Here is a 21,375-nt window from a genome sequence, read left to right on the forward strand (position 1 = left end):
TCGCTGCAGAAAGCCAATGGGATTCGGAGGCGCTCATCGCCACCTTTCGCCACGGTCTCACGGATGAGATCAAGGACGAACTGGCTTCCAGGGATCCGGTGAGTGATTTGGAGTCTCTTTTTGATATCTCCGTTCGTGTGGATAATCGGCTCCGTGAGAGGCAAAGAGAACGCCATTCCTTTTTCACTCCGTTTCCAGAGACCAGAGCTTTTCCTGCTTCGAAGCCATCTGAGAACCTTCGAGCCATCCCGAGTACATCTTTGACCGATCCAGAGGAGCCCATGCAGGTGGGAGTAACCCGCCTCTCGCAGCCCGAACATGATCGCCGAATGAGAGAGGGATCTTGTCTCTGTTGTGGGAAAGCTGGCCACTTCCGCTCTTCCTGTCCAGATTTGGTGGGAAAAGCCAGGGCTCATCCAGGACGGAGGGACCTGAGATGAGCATAACCATCCCTTCCGACCCCACTGTTTCTAGGGTTTTGCTGGCATCCTCCCTTTTCTGGGACAATCAACAATATGATCTTAAGGCCATGGTGGATTTGGGGTCTGATGGTAACTTCATAGATCTGGGGTTAGCTAAACAGCTCAAGATTCCCCTGACCCATCCTGATCACCCCCTCACTGTTGTTGCTCTGGATGGAAGACCCCTGGGTTCTGGAACCGTTCACCATCATACTGCCCCTCTGTGTTTGGGCTTGGAAGGACAACATTTTGAGACCATCCAATTCTCCCTTATCCACTCTTCCCAGTTTCCATTAATTCTGGGTTACCCTTGGTTGGCCTGCCATAATCCTCGCTTAGATTGGGCCACCGGCCGGCTTACGGAATGGGGCTCTGCCTGCCATACTACCTGTCTTCGCGCCAAGTCTCCTTCCCAGCCCCAGAAGTTCCCATCACGCTCTGAATTGTCCCGAGTGCCACCCGAGTATGAGGATCTAAAAGAGGTCTTCAGTAAGGTTCGAGCCACATCACTTCCCCCTCATAGGCCATATGATTGTGCCGTTGACCTCCTGCCTGGGACATGCCCACCTAGGGGTAGGATCTTTTCCCTTTCTGCTCCTGAGACCGCCGCCATGGAGGAGTACATCCGTGATGCCCTCGCCGCTGGCTTCATCCGTCCGTCCACCTCTCCTGCTGGTGCCGGTTTTTTCTTCATGAGTAAGAAAGATGGAGGGCTCCGTCCCTGCATCGACTATCGTGGCCTTAACCGGATTACTATTAAGAACCGTTATCCTCTTCCACTCATGTCGACGGCCTTCGAGCTACTTCAGGGAGCCACGGTCTTCACAAAATTGGACCTCCGCAACGCCTACAACCTCATCCGCGTCCGCGAAGGGGACGAGTGGAAGACGGCATTCAACACACCCACTGGGCACTATGAGTACCTGGTTATGCCCTTTGGATTGACCAACGCTCCTGCTGTGTTCCAGGCGCTCATCAACGACATTCTCCGAGACATGCTGAATCGCTTTGTTTTTGTCTACCTGGATGACATTCTCATTTTCTCCAAAACTCTTCACGATCATGTCCAGCATGTAAGACAAGTCCTGCAACTTTTGTTTAACAACCTCTTGTTTGTCAAGGCGGAGAAGTGTGAATTTCACGTTTCCACAGTTTCATTTCTGGGCTTCATCATCTCCAGTGGCAACATCCAAATGGACCCTGGCAAGACCCAAGCTGTCCGAGATTGGCCACCACCCACCTCTCTCAAACAGGTGCAACGTTTCTTGGGATTTGCTAACTTCTATCGGAGATTCATCAGAAACTTCGGCACCATTGCTGCCCCTCTTAACGCCCTCACCAGGATCGCCTCTACCCGGTTCAGTTGGTCCGCTGAGGCTGCGCAGGCTTTCGAGGATCTCAAGCGGCGCTTCACGTCTGCTCCTGTCCTCGTTATTCCGGATCCCTCACTCCCCTTCATTGTCGAGGTGGATGCCTCGGATATAGGAGTGGGCGCCGTTTTATCCCAACGGTCTAATGACAACAAACTGCACCCTTGCGCTTTTTTCTCTCGCCGACTCACTCCCGCTGAACGAAACTACGATATTGGGAACAGGGAATTACTGGCAGTTAAGTTGGCACTGGAGGAGTGGAGACATTGGTTGGAGGGGTCTAAACACCCGTTCATTGTCTGGACTGACCATAAGAATCTGGCCTATATCCAGGAGGCCAAACGGCTTAACTCTCGTCAAGCTCGCTGGGCACTGTTCTTTAATCGTTTTGACTTTGTCCTATCATATCGTCCAGGTTCCAAGAATTTCAAGCCTGATGCTCTCTCCAGGCAATTTGATCCACCCGAGCGGGAGAGACAACCAGGACCTATTCTTCCTACTTCCCGAATTGTAGCACCGGTTTGCTGGGGAATCGAGACGCTGGTCAGAAAGGCGCAACAGAGGGAGGCAGACCCTGGCAACGGCCCACCTGGTCGCCTTTTTGTCCCCAACACGACTCGCTCACAAGTCCTGCAGTGGGGGCATTCGTCGCGACTCACCGGTCATCCAGGCGCATCCAGGGCGCTAGAGTTTCTTCGTAGAAGGTTCTGGTGGCCCACCATGGAGAAGGACGTAAAGGCGTTCGTGGCAGCTTGTGCCATTTGTGCACAAAACAAGAACCCTTGATCTCGCCCCCAGGGTTTGCTGCATCCTCTCCCCATTCCCACTCGCCCCTGGTCACACCTCTCGGTGGATTTCATCACAGGCCTTCCACCATCTCAAGGCAACACTGTCATTCTGGTCATCGTAGATCGCTTCTCCAAAGCCTGTCGTTTTCTGCCCTTGCCCAAGCTTCCCTCAGCCCAAGAGACAGCCGAGCTCATGGTCCAGCATGTTTTCAGGTTATTCGGTTTGCCCCTTGACATCGTTTCTGACCGTGGTCCTCAATTCGCCTCCCGGTTTTGGAAAGCCTTCTACAAGCTCATTGGAGCTACTGTCAGTCTTTCCTCGGGTTTCCACCCTCAGTCGAACGGTCAAACAGAACGGATCAACCAAGACCTGGAGACGACCCTGAGGTGTCTCGTGTCCGCTAACCCTGCGACCTGGAGTCGTCACATCGTCTGGGCTGAGTACGCGCACAACACGTTGCGCTGCTCCCCCACAGGACTGTCGCCGTTCGAGTGCCAGTTCGGTTTTCAACCTCCACTGTTCCAGGAGCAGGAGCTCGAGGTGGGGGTTCTGTCCTCGGAGAAGTTTGTCCAGCGTTGTCGGCGGACCTGGAGGAGAGCGCGGCTGGCCTTGCAACGAGCTTCTCGACAACGGCAGATCCAGGCCAACAAGCGGCGCAGACCGGCTCCTTCATTCCGTCCTGGTCAGAGGGTCTGGCTTTCTACGCAGGATCTCCCGCTGCGAGTGGAGTCCCGCAAGCTGGCGCCTCGTTTCATTGGTCCCTTCATGGTGTTGAGGAAGGTCAACCCGGTGTCCTACCGTCTCCAGCTACCCCGCTCCATGCGGATTCATCCTACCTTCCATGTCTCCTGGCTCTGGCCAGTGGCCAGCAGTTCCCTGGCGCCCGCCACGAGGCCTCCTCCTGCTCCCCGCATCATCGACGGCCAGCCTGCTTACACGGTCCGTCGCCTGATGGACTCTCGCCGGGTTCGCGGGGGCCTCCAGTTCCTGGTGGACTGGGAGGGATATGGTCCGGAGGAACGCTCTTGGGTCCCGGACCGAGACATCCTGGATCGCGATTTAGTACGGAATTTTTTTCGTCATCACCATGGACCTTCTGGGGGAACGTCAGGGGCCGTTCCGAGGGGGGGGGTCCTGTAAGGAATGACCCAGACTCTGCCTCACCTCACCACCAGAGGGCTCCATGAACTCTCTTAATTGTGTCCTTCTTTATTCATTATTGTATTCACCTGTGCATTGTTAGATGCCTACTATTTAAGTGGTGTTCACTTTATGTTCTTTGCTCAGTCTTGAGTTGCACTGCCTGGAGATACCTCGTGCTGGTCTGCTTGCCTGTATTCTGTACTGTTGTTATTTTGTTTATGTCAAGTAAAGTCTACCTTTATTTTGCAACCTTACCTCTGTCTCAGTTTGCCTTACTGCAGTTGGGTCCACCGAGTTCCGGTCCTTACAGTTAGAGGTAAAAGTGTACAAAATAAAACTATGGCATATTTCCTTTTCCAAAGATTATAAACTATGAGCAAATAATAATGGGCTGAATTTGCCTCGTCAGTACCAGACTATGGCCGGAATTTTCCGGGGGGTCAGCGGGCGCGATCGGTGGTGGGTTGGGTGGGAAAGTGGTATTTTTTTGACAGCAGTTCAGGACCCCACTGTCAACCAGCCGCAACCCGCCTTTCCCAATGTCAGGTCTGTCAGCGCTGAGCAGACCCGACAGGCAGCGGCGAGCGACCCAATCAAACTCATTATAATGTACTTAACAGACCCTTAACAGGCTTTTAACTTTAACATGGCCAGGTTTACTTCACTTGACGCTGCACACCCTGGCTGCCACATGATGCGCCAGGTTGGCACCACACCACACCAACTCCATAAAGCATCCCTACAATGCCCAAGCCATTCCTTTCACACTCACCACCATTGCGGGGGGTACCGTTATGTCTCACCATTCACTGCAACTCACTAAGCCACTTCCAAAGGTGCACACAGATCTGTCCAAGAACGCAAAGTGTTGAAAATAAAGGTTTCAATGTTTGACAGCACATTAACAATGGCCCAGATATTCCGATCCCTATGGGTGTGTACGCGCTGTGCACCCACCCGTAGGGACATCGGAAATGCCGGTTTCAGGCATGCACTGCGCTGAAAACCGGCATTTCCGATCTGTCAAGAATGGTCTCGACAGATCCTCCGGCTGCCCTGGAGAAGAGCCTCTGCGGGCGATAGTTCCGCTTTTTGGAGACCCTCCGCCCACAGAAAACCCTTACAATTCTTACGCCTGGTAAAAGCAGCGTAAGGCCTGCTTTTACCAGGATAAGAGTAGAAAAAAGTTTTAAATTTTTTTTTCACTGATTTATCATTTAAAAATACTTTTAAAAAAGCTAAGTTTATTTTTAGCCCCGTAAAAAACTTTAATTATTTTTTTCAAAAAATTTAATTTTTTGTAATTTCAAGTCATTTTAAAAATAAATTTTTAAAAATTTATTTAAAGTTTTACTAGGAGGGCGAGGAGGGGCCATGAAATAACACTGGCGAGCAAAATAAAGGAAAATCCTAAGATGTTTTATAAGTATATTAAGGGCAAGAGGATAACCAGGGAAAGGGTAGGGCCCATTAGGGACCAAAGTGGCAATCTGTGTGTAGAGCCAGATGAGGTAGGCGGGGTTTTAAATGAATTTTTTGCATCTGTGTTCACTATGGAGAAAGACGATGCAGACATAGAAATCGGGCAAGGGGACTGTGACATACTTGAACATATTAGCATCGAGAGGGAGGAGGTGCTAGCGGTTTTAGCAGGCCAAAAAGTGGATAAATCCCCAGGCCCGGACGAGATGTATCCCAGGCTGCTGTGGGAGGCAAAGGAGGAGATTGCAGGGGCTCTGACACAAATTTTCAGAACCTCTCTGGCCACAGGGGATGTACCAGAGGACTGGAGAACAGCTAACGTAGTATCATTATTCAAGAAGGGTAGCAGGGATAAACCAGGGAATTACAGGCCAGTGAGCCTAACATCTGTGGTAGGGAAATTATTGGAAAAAATTCTGAGGGACAAAATTAGTCTCCACTTGGAGAGGCAAGGATTAATCGGGGATAGTCAGCATGGCTTTGTCAAGGGTAAATCATGTCTGACAAATCTGATTGAATTTTTCGAGGGGGTGACTAGGGGGGTGGATGAGGGAAATGCTGTGGATGTGGTTTACATGGACTTCAGTAAAGCTTTTGACAAAGTCCCGCATAGGAGACTGGTCAAGAAGGTAAGAGCCCATGGGATCCAGGGTGCCTTGGCACGTTGGATCCTAAACTGGCTGAGTGGCAGGAGGCAGAGGGTGATGGTCGAAGGTTGCTTTTGTGATTGGAAGCCTGTGTCCAGTGGGGTACCTCAGGGATCGGTGCTGGGTCCCTTGTTGTTTGTGATCTACATAAATGATTTGGATGAGAATGTAAAAGGTATGATCAGTAAGTTTGCAGATGACACAAAAATTGGTGGGGTGGTAAATTGCGAGGAGGAAAGCCTCAGGCTACAGGACGATATAAACGGGTTGGTCAGATGGGCGGAAAAGTGGCAAATGGAATTTAACCCTGAAAAGTGCGAGGTGATGCATTTTGGACGGACAAATAAGGCAAGGGAATACACAATGAGTGGTAGGACCCTAGGAAGTACAGAGGGTCAGAGGGACCTTGGTGTACATGTACATAGATCCCTGAAGGCAGCGGAACAGGTAGATAAGGTGGTTAAAATGGCATATGGGATACTTGCCTTCATTAGCCGAGGCATAGAATATAAGAGCAGGGAGGTTATGATGGAGCTGTACAAAACGCTGGTGAGGCCACAGCTGGAGTACTGTGTGCAGTTCTGGTCGCCTCACTATAGGAAGGATGTGATTGCTTTGGAGAGGGTGCAGAGAAGATTCACCAGGATGTTACCTGGGATGGAGCGCCTCAGCTATGAAGAGAGGCTGGACAGGCTGGGGTTGTTTTCCTTGGAGCAAAGAAGGCTGAGGGGGGACCTGATTGAGGTGTACAAAATGATGAGGGGCATAGATAGGGTAGATAGAAAGGAACTTTTCCCCTTAGTAGGGGATCAATAACAAGGGGGCATAGATTCAGGGTAAGGGGCAGGAGATTTAGAGGGGATTTGAGGAGGAACTTCTTCACCCAGAGGGGGGTTGGAATGTGGAACTCAATGCCTGAAAGGGTGGTAGAGGCAGGAACCCTCACAACATTCAAGAAGCATTTGGATGAGCACTTGAAATGCCATTGCATACAAGGCTATGGACCAAATGCTGGAAAATGGGATTAGACTGGACAGGGATGGATGGGCGGCGCAGACACGATGGGCCGAAGGGCCTCTTTCTGTGCTGTAAAACTCTATGACTCTATGACTATGACATCTCATTCATATATTTGACAGGTCTTCCTGTCAAATCTATGAAGGGAGATTCCCTTCTGTGATTGGCTCCCCACGGCCCACGTGATCCCAGGGACGCTGCGTGGGCCCTGCGCACCGGCAGTTTGGAGAGGCCCAGCACCGGAACTGTGCGCCTCCCGGGAGCCCTCAGGTAAGGGCGCAGATTATTCCAGATCGCAGGGCTCCGCCCGCGGGAGGCCTGAGATCGGAAAATACGGGCCAAAAACTTCACATGAACATTGGATAAAACACCCAAGTGGCTACCCTTGTGTGTTGTTAGTTGGTATGATTGCACTAGGATGAGGGTGAGTGTGAGCGATGGCTAGTGAGATGGGGAAGTGATAATATAGATAGATAGGGATGGGTGGAGGTACAAGGTAAGTTGGTGTGAGTGAGGATGTGCAGGAGTAGGGTAGGGAAGGCAGAGTGATGGGGATGTGATGAGAGGCACAGCAGGATGAGGTTGAGTGTGGCTTTGTACTAACATTTCCTGATCTAATGAGATTATTGAAAGGTTTGCGCCACTGCAGCCTGGTCCTCCTGACCACATCCTTGCTTGTGCCCTCCTCTGCAATGTGCAACCAGGCTGCGTTAGTCTCCTGGGGAGGTCTCTTCCAACCATGGGAAGGGAAGAGGACCTCCCTGCGTGCTGTGACTCCCTCCATAAGCATATGGAGGGAGAACCTGGGTGCAGCCCTGCACCTCTGTGCAGTGATTGTCAGTGTTTGCAGCACCTCAGTGCTGTAGAACACTGACAGCACAAACGTTAAAAGTAAGTTGGCCATGGTCCCTTTAAGGAAACCAGCTGATGATGCGTCATGAATGACGTCACCAGGCCCGCTTCCTCTAATTGGACCAGGAAACGCGCTGGGCGGGCTTAACAAGCCTTAGCAATGTAAATTTATCTTAGGCAGCGGGATGGAGCCAGTAGTGGGGCTGCAACCCGCCAACATCGCCCCCTATGGACCCGACAAGGTGATCAAAATCCCAGGCTATGAAACACACTGCAAAATGGATAGAGGGAAAATCATCAGCAGCTAGTGCCCGACTTTGTGATAAGGACAACCCCCTCGGCACTGACGAGGGAATCTACATCCTCAGGACGCCCCAAAGTGCTTCACAACCAGAATGGAGCATCGTGTGGATGTGACAAGCGCTACATCAATGCAAGTTCTTTCCTTTTAAAAGATCCCACGGCCACTATTTCAAAGAAGAGCAGGGGAGTTCTCCCCGGTGTCCTGGGCCAATATTTATCCCTCAATCAACATCACTAGAACAGATTATCTGGTCATTATCTCATTGCTGTTTGTGGGCGCTTGCTGTGCACAAGTTGGCTGCTGCGTTTCCTACATCACAACAGTGACTACACTCCAAAAGTACTTCATTGTACGCGCTTGCCACAGTACTGAAACGGCTATCATCAGTCACAAATGACATCCTTTGTGACTGTGACAAAGGTAAACTATCCCTCCTCGTCCTTCTTGACTTGTCTGCAGCCTTTGACACGGTTGACCACTCCATCCTCCTCCAATGCCTCTCCGTCGTCCAGCTGGGTGGGACTGCACGCGCCTGGTTCCATTCTTATCTATCTAATCATAGCCAGAGAATCACCTGCAACGGCTTCTCTTCCCGCTCCCGCATCGTTACCTCGGGTGTCCCCCAAGGATCTATCCTTGGCCCCTCCTATTTCTCATCTACATGTTGCGCCTTGGCGACATCATCCGAAAACACAGTGTCAGTTTCCACATGTACACTGACAACACCCAGCTCTACCTCACTACCACTTCTCTCGACCCCTCCACGGTCTCTAAATTGTCAGACTGCTTGTCCGACATCCAGTTCTGGATAAGCAGAAATTTTCTCCAGTTAAATATTGGGAAGACCGAAGCCATTGTCTTCGGGCCCCGCCACTGACTCCATCCCTCTCCCTAACATCTGTCTGAGGCTGAACCACACTGTTCACAACCTTGGTGTCAGATTTGACCCAGAAATGAGCTTCCGACCACATATCCACGGCATAACTAAGACCGCCTATTTCCACCTCCATAACATCGCCCGTCTCCGCCCCTGCCTCAGCTCATCTGCTGCTGAAACCATCCATGCCTTTTTCACCTCTAGACTTGACTATTCCAACGCACTCCTGACTGGCCTCCCACATTCTACCCTATGTAAACTTGAGATGATCCAAAACTCGGCTGCCCGTGTCCTAACTCGCACCAAGTCCCGTTCGCCCATCGCCCCCCTGTGCTCGCTGACCAACATTGGCTCCCAGTTAAGCAGCGCCTCAATTTCAAAATTCTCATCCTTGTTTTCAAATCCCTCCATGGCCTCGCCCCTCCCTATCTCTGTAACCTCCTCCAGCCGCCCCCCCCACCCCCGATATCTGCGCTCCTCTAATTCTGCCCTCTTGAGGATCCCTGATTATAATCGCTCCACCATTGGTGGACGTGCCTTCTGTTGCCTGAGCCCTAAGCTCTGGAATTCCCTCCCTAAACCTCTCCGCCTCGCTACCTCTCTTTCCTCCTTTAAGATGCTCCTTAAACCCTATCTTATTGGCCAAGCTTTTGGTCATCTGCCCTAATTTATCTTTATGTGGCTCGGTGTCAAATGTTTTGTCTTAAAATACTCCTGTGCAACGCCATGTGACGTTTTACTACATTAAAGGCTCTATATAAATACAAGTTGTTGTTTTTGTTGTAATGTAGGAAACGCTTTGGGATACTCCGAGGTCGTGAAAGGCGCTATATAAATACAAGTCCTTGCTTTCTAAATTTATGTGTTTTGGGGGTTTATTTTGTGGTGACTCATTCTTAATCTGCAAGAATCGTATCTGTACTATCCTGACCCCAGCTTTAGCCAAGTGTGAACCGCTCCCTATTTTAAGTATTGCATTAGACATTCATTTTTGTCTTTTGCCATCCCTTTGTATTTATGCAGCAATATTTAACCACGCACAATAGGTGACTTTATTCATTATTCATCTTGAAACAGGCTCGTGTGGCAATTCGAAAAGTGCGACATTTCAGCTTTCTGCTAACACGGGTAAAATTACATCCTTTGCTTTGTGAATCAATGAAGTAGAATCAGTGCGAACAAAGGGTTCAAATTGCCTCGTCACTTTAATAAGACCACCTTATATACCTTGGCATCAGGTCCTCTGGTGTCTCAGTCGGGTTTCCAATTAATCGAACATCTACTCACCATCCTTCACTTTCTCCCAGATAGATGACCCATGGCAGTGTGTCACAGGCAAAGCATCTTATAAACAGTGTACACACATCAACACAAATCACCTCACACTGTGTCCCAGAACCACGGAAACACACTTCACAATGGCCAAATTTAGCAACAACACTCTTCCACATATGGGGAGCTGTATAATAATGTCTGCGCAACCTGGCCATCAGTTAAAGTCTGTTATAAAAACAGAAAATGCTGGAAATACTCAGCAGGGCAGGCAGCATCTGTAGAGAGAGAAACAGAGTTAACGTTTCAGGTCGATGACCCTTCATCAGAACTGGAAAAATCTGGAGATGGAACAGATTTTTAAGCAAGTGTCAGGGCAGGGAAAGGGGGGAGGGGAGGAAAGAACACAAGGGAAGGTCTGTGATAGGGTGGAAGACAGGAGAGGTTAAGAGACATTAAGAGAGATCAAGAGATGGTGCAAGTCAAAATGAGATGTTGCCTGGCCTGCTGAGTTTTTCCAGCATTTTCTGTTTTTATTTCAGATTTCCAGCATCTGCAGTATTTTGCTTTTGAATTAAAGTCTGTTGTCAGCAAGTTATCTTTTGATTAAAAGTATAACCCAGTAACAACCTGTTCTGGCAACAGGTCATCGACCTGAAACGTTAACCCCGTTTCTCTCCCCATAGATGCTGCCTGATCTGCTGAGTATTTCCACATTTTCTGCTTTTAACGCAATAGCTATTCAGACAGGATGAATTGACTCGAGAGTAGAGTGAAATATGGTGAAAAACCATTTACTGCCAGTGCCTGTAAATTATAGAACCTCGGTTTTATAGCGAGACATGTAGAGATTTATCTAGCCAAAGACCACCGCCCACGGACAGCTCCTTGCCAAAGAGTTACTTGCACTAGGCAATATTTTCCTCTTTATTTCAAACAAAAGGTTAAATATCCTTATTCCGTAGATTCCAAGGTGGTGGATGCGTGCAATTCTACCATCTGAGATTTAGTGTAATCAGGTACTGTTAGCAGGAATGACAAACACCCAATCACAAAGCATCTGTAAGAATGATCCCATCAGCAGGTTTAACCATTCATTGAATAGATGGAAACAAAGGATTCCAGAAAGTGCATTGATGGGCTGGGTTTTAGAATTACTTGTAGGGTAGACTTGGAATATTTGTCACCATGAGAATGCGGGTATTCAGATATGAGGGCCACCTTCTTCAGCACAAAGCTGAATAAATCACACGGCATGTTTGTATTTGAATTGAATGGCTTGACTCCTCCCTCAAGCAAAATGCCCAACAAACTGAGCCATCATTGCAACAATACATTATGTTAAACTGGGACATTATTTCTGTGCGGGAAGATAGTTTTAACCCCTGATGCACTGACAGAATTAAAGACTCTGCGCACATCAACTTGTCGGGTGGGTTTGAACTCCTAACCTCTGGGTTGCTAGTCCAGTACCATAACCACTAGACTACCTTACCTAGCTAGGATGTGAACTGGGTACTAGCGATGTGAACTGTGGCAAGTCTTTCTGATGAAGAATTTCAGTAGGTCGTCCTCATGATTCCACCTCTGAACTGTCTCTGACCCTGGACATGAATCACTGCTCCAGCTGTGGGGTGGGGCTCGCTAGATACAGACAGAGGAGTAAATACCATACTGACCCCATCATAGGAACAGGAGGAGGCCGTTGAGTCCCTTGAGCCTGTTCCGCCATCCAATGAGATCATGGCTGATCTGCGGCCTAATTCCACATACCTGCCTTTGGCCCATATCCTTTAATACCTTTGGTCAACAAAAATCTATTAATCTCAGATTTAAAAGTAACAATTGATCTAGCAACAATTGATCTAGCATCAATTGCTATTTGCAGAAGAGAGTTCCCTTTGTGTGTAGAAGTGTTTCCTAATTTCACTCCCGAAAGGTCTGGCTCTAATTTTTAGACTCTGCCCCCTAGTCCTAGAATCCCCAACCAGCGGAAATAGTTTCTCTCTATCTACCCTATCTGTTCCCCTTAATATCCTGAAAACTTCGATCAGATCACCCCTTAACCTTCTCAATTCTAGGGAATACAACCCTAATTTGTGTAATCTCTCCTCGTAACTTAATCTGTAATTTCATCAAACTGTGCTGCCACCTCGTGCGTGTCAGTGAGGGCAGTGTCGTCACCCACTGATCCAATACCAGCGGCAACTTCAGGGATTCCCTTAGGAACGCGAATCAAAGAAACATGCGCGGAGTCCAACACAATGGTGGGAAAACCGGGAACACCGCGAACTAGGCAATTTCAGGTGAGATCAGCGAGGACGCCCCACAATGACCAGGTACCACTGTATACAAATGACCAGCTTGTGATTTACATCTTGTACACAAGTTCTATTTATAAACCTACACACCAGTTAGCTTGAGTGGAAGTATATGGGATGTAAACAGAAACAATTCAGTCAGGATAAGGAATTCTGCTTTCAGTTAATAATTTTATTAGATCTATTTACACGGAAAATCCTGAATTACAAATAGCAGTCGACCACAGAAATCTTATTGCATCACGAAATATCGGACCAAGTTTAATCCTCACATTACACCTCTCGCAAATGGGGAAATGCTGAGACACATTGCGGCAGGTTTCTATAAAACAGACATTTCAGATTGTCTGCCCGTTATAAAACCCGCTCAATGATCACAAGAGATATTTCACAGAGTCCCTATAATCACAACTCAGTGACCCAAGGAGACGGGACTGGAGAGCCAGGACTGCCAGCCTGATCATTCCAGACAGCAAGCTGATGGAAAAAGAAATATTCAAAAAGGGACATCGCAATTAATCAAAACCATCATTCAAAAACAGATCCAGCTCGTCATCACCATGAACTATAAGAATGTAGAGGACTGGAAATGAGAGCTTCACTCAACAAGTCCCAGGAAATATCACAGCCCACAATACCTTTTGTATTATATTAAATAGGAATGGATCATTAATGGTGGTTAAAGTCTTGAGCAAAAGCAATGTCCTAGTTAGAAAGAGCATGAGCTGTTAGTCCTTCATCCTTTATCTGATGCATTAGCAGATCATAAGAATATAATAGGAGCAGGAGTCGGCCATTTGCCCCTCAAGCCATTCAATGAGGTCATGGCTGATCATCGACCTCAACTCCACTTTCCTGCCCGATCTCCGTATCCCTTGATTCCCTTAATATCCAAAAATCTATCGATCTCTGTCTTAAATATGCCCACTGACTGAACCTCCACGGCCCTCTGGGGTAGAGAATTCCAAAGATTCACCACCCTCTGAGTGAAGAAATTTCTCCTCATCTCAGTCCTAAATGGCCGACCCCTTATTCTGAGACTGTGACCCCCTGGTTCTAGACTCCCAACCAGGGAAACATCCTCCCTGCATCTACCCTGTCAAGCCCTGTAAGAATTTTGTATGTTTCAATGAGATCACCTCTCATTTTTCTAAACTCTAGAGAATATAGGCCTAGTCTACTCAATCTCTCCTCATAGGACAATCCCCCATCCCAGGAACCAGTCTGGTGAACCTTCGTTGCACTCCCTCTATGGCAAGTATATCCTTCCTTAGGTAAGGAGACCAAAACTGTACACAATACTCCAGGTGTGGTCTCACCAGGGCCCTATATAATTACAGTAAGACGTCGTTACTCTTAAACTCAAATCCTCTTGTAATAGATCAAACCCCCTAGCTAATGGAGACTGGCGTCTCACACAGGGTCAAATATAGTTAGAGGCAGGAGAGAAGGGAGGAACAGACCAATGAGACTATTCAGCTATCGGCGGGTCTGGAAGCTGAGGTCAGAGGCTGGACAACTTCTTCTGCCTCCCCTGCTCCTAAGATTTAGATCCAGTGATCAAATAGCCAGTGCAATACCCGCACCCTGCTCACAACAGGCAGCGCGTTAGCGGAGCAGCCCTGGGAACCCACACCACAGCCAAGGCTTCAGTCATTCTTACCATAACTTATCCCCACTTTGCTGCACTATTTATCTCTGTCGAAGCCGATGGCAGATTTCAGAACCAATTTATCCACAACAAAGATTATTCAAGACCAGCGCTCTGTCTCAAAGGCCAGTCCATGCAGGGGCGACTGTACGAAACCGCGCTCCAGACTGGAAGCACAGAACCAAAAGTTGTCTGTGTGTCTCCTCATCCCGATTTTGTGCACACGGGAATATACCTGTGATTTCCTGCTGTAGGCTCCCTGTGTGAGGGAGCGTGACCTCATGGAATCGCCCATTATACTTGGATGTATATCTGTGGCGAGAGAGACCGACTTTTAATGGTGCCTTGTGACAGATGGAAGCTGAACTTCCCAAACTTGCTGGAGTTTTTAAGCAGCCAAAACTCTGACAAACAACCAGAACCAAAATTTAAAAGAAACTTTTTTCTAGTTTTGTTTTACGCCTTGGTGTAGATTATTACCCAGTGCCAGTTACAACAACACCTAATGTCCTGGCCATTTCAAGGAATATTGCAGGATTGGACCTGCACCATGCAAAGCCATGTCAGAGTTCACTTTGGTAACTGCCGGTTTAATCACTGAAAATATGTGTACAGATTGAAAGGTACATTTTTGTGGTAAACCACTGTTATCGTTCACAACCGTTCACTATTGTTACACTGTTGTTATCACTACACAAGGTTACCTCTTGTCACGCACGCTGTTATACCTAGGCATACCTCAGCTGACTCCGCCCATGGCTCCGCCTGCTTGCCCAGGTATAAAGGTGACCGCTTGGCTAGTATTCTTCCTTGTTGGAACCGATCACCCACGAGGGTGGGCTCTGTTATTTAGCCAATAAAAACCTATAGTTACTATCTTAACTCGTCGCTTTTCATGGAATGAATTGATAGGTATATCAATTTTATAAAACACACCCTGAGCACCAGTTGAGTGAAGTCTCTCTCCTGCAGTTCCCAATGATCTGTCCAAATTGAAAGGAAAATTCCCAGTGGGCAGAAAATGGGAAAATTTAGCCACAAACTTATTTTCTTGCCCAAAGCAATGGTTTTAACTAAAGAGGCTAGGTTTTAAATGCAACACTTTAACTGTGTTTTTATAGTGGGCAGTGTGTGTGGTCAGAAATCTCAACCCCGTCCCACCAGTTACTGGCTCTGCGATGGACAAGGATTGGTGGGTGAGAGAGCGGTACCAATGACCTTTCTCATTCGGTGGGCCCTCGGTAACTTTAATCATCAGAAGCTATGTACCGAATGGAAAACTTTTAAACATTGTACCAGACATCGGCACATGGTCACAAGGGAATACAGTCCGAGTTCACAGCCACTTGTGTTCAATGTCCTGTGATCCATCAATACAATCTTATAAAGGGCCGTTTCTACACAGTAAAACTCCCAGTGTGATGGGGGTGTGGATCGCGGGTTAAAGGTCAGTCTGCCTGAGTCACGGTGCCCCACATTTTGTGATCCTGAATGTTTAAAGTTGGGAGTGCTCTCTGTGCCTGATTCTCAGATCCAGGTCTCCATCCAGGGAAGCTCCTCATACCAGCAGAGACTCTCAAAACATTTCCATGGTGGAGCAAGAGTTGGGTTAAGTTACAGATCCGGAGTAACGCAGCTCAGTGACGAGACCTGTAATAAAAAGATGCCTCTGCAACCCTACCCCTCTATACGATAAAGCACCGAGTGAGCACCACACCCATAATATATCATTCCCGATGCAGAGGTTTACAGATATTGCCTTCGCTGAGTGCCAGATATAGAAGGAATTCCTAATCAAACACTGTACAATTACCAAACTGAGTTAATTTAAAAGATTGACTGGTAAAAGCAGAATGCAGTCACTGAAACTGCCCAGATTCCCTTCAATGGTTTCAGATCTGAAATGCAATCCCAAGTGTTCCGTTCAAATGCTGCTCTGCTTTTATTCGGGGTGTGACCTCAAATCACTGATATTAATCGAAAGACGAACCAAACTCCCTGAAGATTAGTTTCCTATTAGTTGCAATTGCGGAGGCAGTCACTGCGGGAAGTTTCACATTCACGGTGCTGGGCTCCGCGTGACTGGCAATTCCACTGCAGAAGGCCACACGCCCGATTTTCAGGACATTAATGGACGGGAAAACCGGGCAGGGAGCGATTCAGTTGGGCTGGATTCTACAGCCTCCCTCTGGGGGAGCTCTGCACTGGGAGCACAACTCTTACACACTGCGCAATAGCACATGCTGCAGGTTACCGCCCACGACACTCACTTTTACACAGCAATCCCCAGTCTGCTATTTCAGTGAATGCTCGACCTCTTTAAAATACACCAGTCAAAGTCTGTGTTAAAATAGTGGACAGGCCGATGGCAGAGGAACATATTAAGTTCTTGTTCGCTAATTATCAGCAGCAATCATTCGCAGGCTGGTGTACTGATCTTCCGTCTGCTGATCTTCCGTCTGCTGTAGCACATGATACAAGCTCACTAGAAATTGGTTTCATCCCAAGAGAGATCATTCATATTCTTTAGAACTTTTCTAACCAGTTTCTCTAACTCCTTGCGAGCTCTCTGCTCCTCCTCCAGCGAGCGCCTCATCTTCTTGTTTTCCTGGAACACAAAACTCAGAATGAAAACTGAATCAAGGCATCTGCAGGGCACACTCTCAGATATGGACCTTTTCCTGGTGAGGGTTTGACACTCCCAGGGATCGTCTGGCACAGAACATGCAGCTATGGGCTGGGGATCTGGGCAGGGGTCCAGACAGTGTCAGCTGTGGCTCAGTGGGCAGCACACTCGCCTCTGAGTCAGAAGGTTGTGGGTTCAAGTCCCACTCCTGGGACCTGAGCACATAAAGCTAGGCTGACACTCCAGTGCAGTGCTGAGGGAGTGCAGCACTGTCAGAGCTGCTGTCTTTCGGATGAAATGTTAAACCGAGGTCCCGTCTGCTCTTTCAGGTGGACGTAAAATATCCCATGGCACTATTTCGATGAAGAGCAGGGGAGTTCTCCCTGGTGCCCTGGCTAATATTTCTCCCTCAACCAACATAACCAAAAACAGATTATCCAGTCATTATCACATTGCTGTTAGTGGGAGCTTGCTGTGCGCAAATTGGCTGCTGCGTTTCCTACATTACAACAGTGACTAAACGTCAAAAGTACTTCATTGACTGTAAAGCGTCCGGTGGTTGTGAAAGGTGCTGTAGATATGCCAGTCTTTCTTTCGATTTCACCGGAGTCTCCGCTGGTTAATTTCCAGGTGGCCATCATAGGAACTTATCTTTAGCCTCCGACACAAAGAATTGCTAAAATGGGTATTTCACGACCTCAGGACGTCCCAAAGCGCTTTACAGCCAATGAAGTATTTTTAAAGTGTAGTCACTGATGTAACGTAGGAAACGCAGGAGCCAATTTGCGCACAGCAAGAAACCACAAGTAACAATGTGATAATGACCAGGTAATGTGTTTTAGTGATGTTGGTTGAGGGATAAATATTACCGGGGAAAACTGCCCTGCTCTTTTTCCATTGGTGTCATGGGTTCTTTTACGTCCATCTGAGAGGGAAGATGGTGTCCCGGTTTAACGCCTCTTCGGAAAGACGGCACCTCTGACAGTGCGGCGCTCCCTCAGTACTGCCCCTCCGACAGTGCAGCACTCCCTCAGTACAGCCCCTCCGACAGCGCAGCGCTCCCTCAGTACTGCCACTCCAACAGTGCGGCACTCCCTCAGTATTGCCCCTCCGACAGTGCGGCACTCCCTCAGTACTGCCCCTCCGACAGTGCAGTGCTCCCTCAGTATTGCTCCTCCGACAGTGCAGCACTCCCTCAGTACTGCCCCTCCGACAGTGCGGCACTCCCTCAGTACTGCCCCACCGACAGTGTGGCGCTCCCTCAGTACAGCCCCTCCGACAGTGCAGCACTCCCTCAGTACTATCCTTTCAACAGTGCGGCGCTCCCTCAGTACTGCCCCTCCGACAGTGTGGCGCTCCCTCAGTACAGCCCCTCCGACAGTGCAGCGCTCCCTCAGTACTGCCCCTCCGACAGTGCGGCACTCCCTCAGTACTGCCCCTCCGACAGTGTGGCGCTCCCTCAGTACAGCCCCTCCGACAGTGCAGCGCTCCCTCAGTACTGCCCCTCCGACAGTGCGGCGCTCCCTCAGTACTGCTCCTCCGACAGTGCAGCGCTCCCTCAGTACTGCCCCTCCAACAGTGCAGAGCTCCCTCAGTATTACCCCTCCGACAGTGCGGCACTCCCTCAGTACTGCCCCTCCGACAGTGCAGCGCTCCCTCAGTACTGCCCCTCCGACAGTGCGGCGCTCCCTCAGTACTGCCCCTCCGACAGTGCAGCGCTCCCTCAGTACTGCCCCTCTGACAGTGCAGCGCTCCCTCAGTACTGCCCCTCCGACAGTGCGGCGCTCCCTCAGTACTGCCCCTCCGACAGTGCGGCGCTCCCTCAGTACTGCCCCTCTGGCAGTGCAGCGCTCTCTCAGTACTGCCCCTCTGACAGTGCGGCGCTCCCTCCGGACCCTCCCAATTCGTAGCTTCAGTCCACAGAGGGAAAAAATGCTCTATGAATCCAGCCCAACAGCCGAGAGTTCCCAGTACAGGTGACATACTTACCTGCTTTAGTTCACGCACCTCATCCTTTAATGCATAAACGGTGTCCACAAGGCTCCTGTTTGAAGAGGAAAACACAGAAACATCGGAATAGATAGAAATGGCATTTTGTTTGTCGAGGTAGTTATTAATGAAATAGAAGAGAGATTTGAGTGATCGCTTGCAGAACATCTCTGTTCAATCCGCAAACGTGACCCCGAGCTTCCGGTCGCCTGTCACTTTAATTCTCCGCTCCACTCCCACTCTGACCTCACCGTCCTCAGCCTCTTGCACTGTTCCAATGAAGCTCAGCGGAAGCTCGAGGAACAGCACCTCATCTTTCGATTAGACACTTTACAACCTTCCGGACTCAACATAGAGTTCAACAATTTCAGATCATAACCTCTGCTCCCATTCTTTCGGACAGCAGCTGTTGGTAATGACGCTGCTATCCCCATTTACACCTCCTCTAGACCCATCTTTTGTTTCTTTACTTGTCCCATTATCATCCTCTTTTGCCTCGCACATCATCCCTTTTGTCATTTCATCACCCTATCACAGACATTCCCTTTGGTTCTTTCCTCTCCTCCCCTCTTTCCCTGCCTCTGTATTTGCTAAAAACCTATTACATCTCTAACTTTTTCCAGTTCATTGAATAAATCCTAAATCAGTGCAACAGGATCTGTTAGTATTAATGTTAGATATCTGCACATTAAAGTTTAAATCCATGTTCCCGTTAAAGGGCATTGATTATAAGGTTCCAGCTCTGACCTCCGTGAACGAGAGCACGGGACAGGCCTGATTCTACACCCTACATGTTGTATATAGCTGAGCTCCAAGCCCTGGTAGTCACAGAAACTCCTCCATATGCAGCCATGCATCCCATCAAAGCAAAAAGCTGAGGCACTGCTGTGCAATTGTGTTACAATCTACGGGATTGCACTAATCCAGATGTTGCAAATTCTCCAGCCAAGGTCTGCTGAAAGCTGTGTATCTGCCCAGAATTGAAGTATCTCTGTGGTGATGTCAGGTGTCTGAAACACAGAGAACTATCGGCGGATTTCAGAATCTGGGAGTCTGCACCCACTCACGGGGCCTCACTGCCCGATTTGGGAAACGCGCGCTCTCCCCAGAGGGGCATGTTTCCCACGCATCTAAATCCAGGTTGGCAGAAATAAGGCTTAGGACCCGGAGGCGGGCCTGGGCTCTGCTGCTGTTCAAACAGCTAAAGGCTCAGAGTTTACCCGCGCACAATCCCACTCCTTGTCCAGCTGGGACCAGCTACCCACTGCTTGTTGGCTTGGGTTAATGCGCACCAACGATTAAGCCACACATTGCAATGTACAGGCCATCGAATCACTGGCAGTGTTCTCTTACCTTTCTTCGATGATAGTTTGCCCATTGCTGTTGGTTTCTTCTACGATCATTTTTTCTTCTTCTGGTAGTAAAACCTGAGGAGCAGATTCTGTACGATATGCTGCAACACAGAGAGTTCAGAGGTTGAAATCACTGTCCCAGGACACTTGTGAACAGGGCCACTGCACACAAAGATCAGGGTTAGGGTTAGGGCGAAGCTTCGATATAATTACTACCATGCCGTGCGTGTGTGTCGCTCTGTACGTGTGTCAGTCTGTGTGTGTTTATAAGTGTGTCAGTGGGTGAGCGCGTGTCAGTCTGTGTGTGTTTATGCCTGTGCACGTCAGTCCATGTGCATCGGTCCGTGTATGTATGCATGTCAGTGAGTGTTTGTGTGTGACGGTCCGCGTGTGTTTATGCCTGTGTGTCAGTCTGCGTGTGTCGGTCCGACTGTGTTTATGCATGTGTATCCGTGTGTGTGTATGCATGTCGGTCCGTGTGTTTGTGCGGACTGGCCCCATGTCATTTTTCCGTTGACTGTAATAACCTGAAGCTGCTGCAGGACAGTTTCGTCTTTAGTTGTTCTCATCTTTCTGCCAGGTGTGCGGATGGGAAATTTTACAGCAAGTAATCAAAATGGCAAATGGAATGTTGGCCTTTATTGCAAGGGGGTTGGAGTATAAAAGCAGGGAAGTCCTGCTCCAACTGTACAGGGTATTGGTGAGACCACACCTGGAGTACTGCGTACAGTTTTGGTCTCCTTATTTAAGGAAGGATATACTTGCATTGGAGGCAGTTCAGAGACGATTCACTAGGTTAATTCCAGAGATGAGGTGTGACATGAATCAACTGAGCGGCCTGCAGGTGGTGTCGTCCAGGGAGACTATAAATACTCGGGCACGGGCCCAGCTTGCGCAGGACATTCTTAACAGGAACTAGTGAAGGACACAACTAGACCTCCATGTTGTAAAACAGTTGATTAAAGCTTTGTTTAACGCTTAGACCAAGTGCCTAGTAGTTTTCTTACGTCAAGGGAGTTGACTTATGAAGAAAGGTTGAGCAGGTTGGGCCTATACTCATTGGAATTTAGAAGAATAAAAGGTGATCTTATTGAAACATATAAGATACTGATGGGGCTCAACAAGGTAGATAGAGAGAGGATGTTTCCTCTCGTGGGGAAATCTAGAACTCGGGGGCATAGTTTCAGAATAAAGGGTCAACCTTTTAGAACTGAGATGAGGA

At 48.7% G+C, this 21,375-nt stretch overlaps 1 protein-coding gene across 6 annotated transcripts in view; it reads right to left on the reverse strand.

Annotated features, from left to right (window-relative positions):
- Window positions 1–12,686: 12,686 nt before the first annotated feature.
- arhgef7b (Rho guanine nucleotide exchange factor (GEF) 7b) overlaps window positions 12,687–21,375 on the reverse strand; it is a 115,095-nt gene continuing 106,406 nt past the window's right edge. For 2 of the 6 annotated variants that reach the window (XM_085998341.1, XM_085998337.1), the window contains 3 exons: window positions 20,155–20,254; window positions 18,802–18,856; window positions 12,687–16,794 (listed from right to left, as the gene is read on the reverse strand). In XM_085998341.1, the coding sequence (XP_085854467.1) occupies window positions 16,672–16,794; window positions 18,802–18,856; window positions 20,155–20,254 (278 nt within the window). In that variant the 3' untranslated portion in view covers window positions 12,687–16,671. Of the gene's footprint in view, window positions 16,795–17,720; window positions 18,857–20,154; window positions 20,255–21,375 lie in introns of those variants that run through there. The other 4 variants (XM_085998334.1, XM_085998333.1, XM_085998338.1 and 1 more) reach the window with 3 other exon arrangements.

The sequence above is a fragment of the Somniosus microcephalus genome, chromosome 10 (genome assembly GCF_052327205.1).
Source record: "Somniosus microcephalus isolate GS21.2 chromosome 10, FLI_Smic_1.0, whole genome shotgun sequence".
Taxonomy (NCBI): Eukaryota; Metazoa; Chordata; class Chondrichthyes; order Squaliformes; family Somniosidae; genus Somniosus; species Somniosus microcephalus.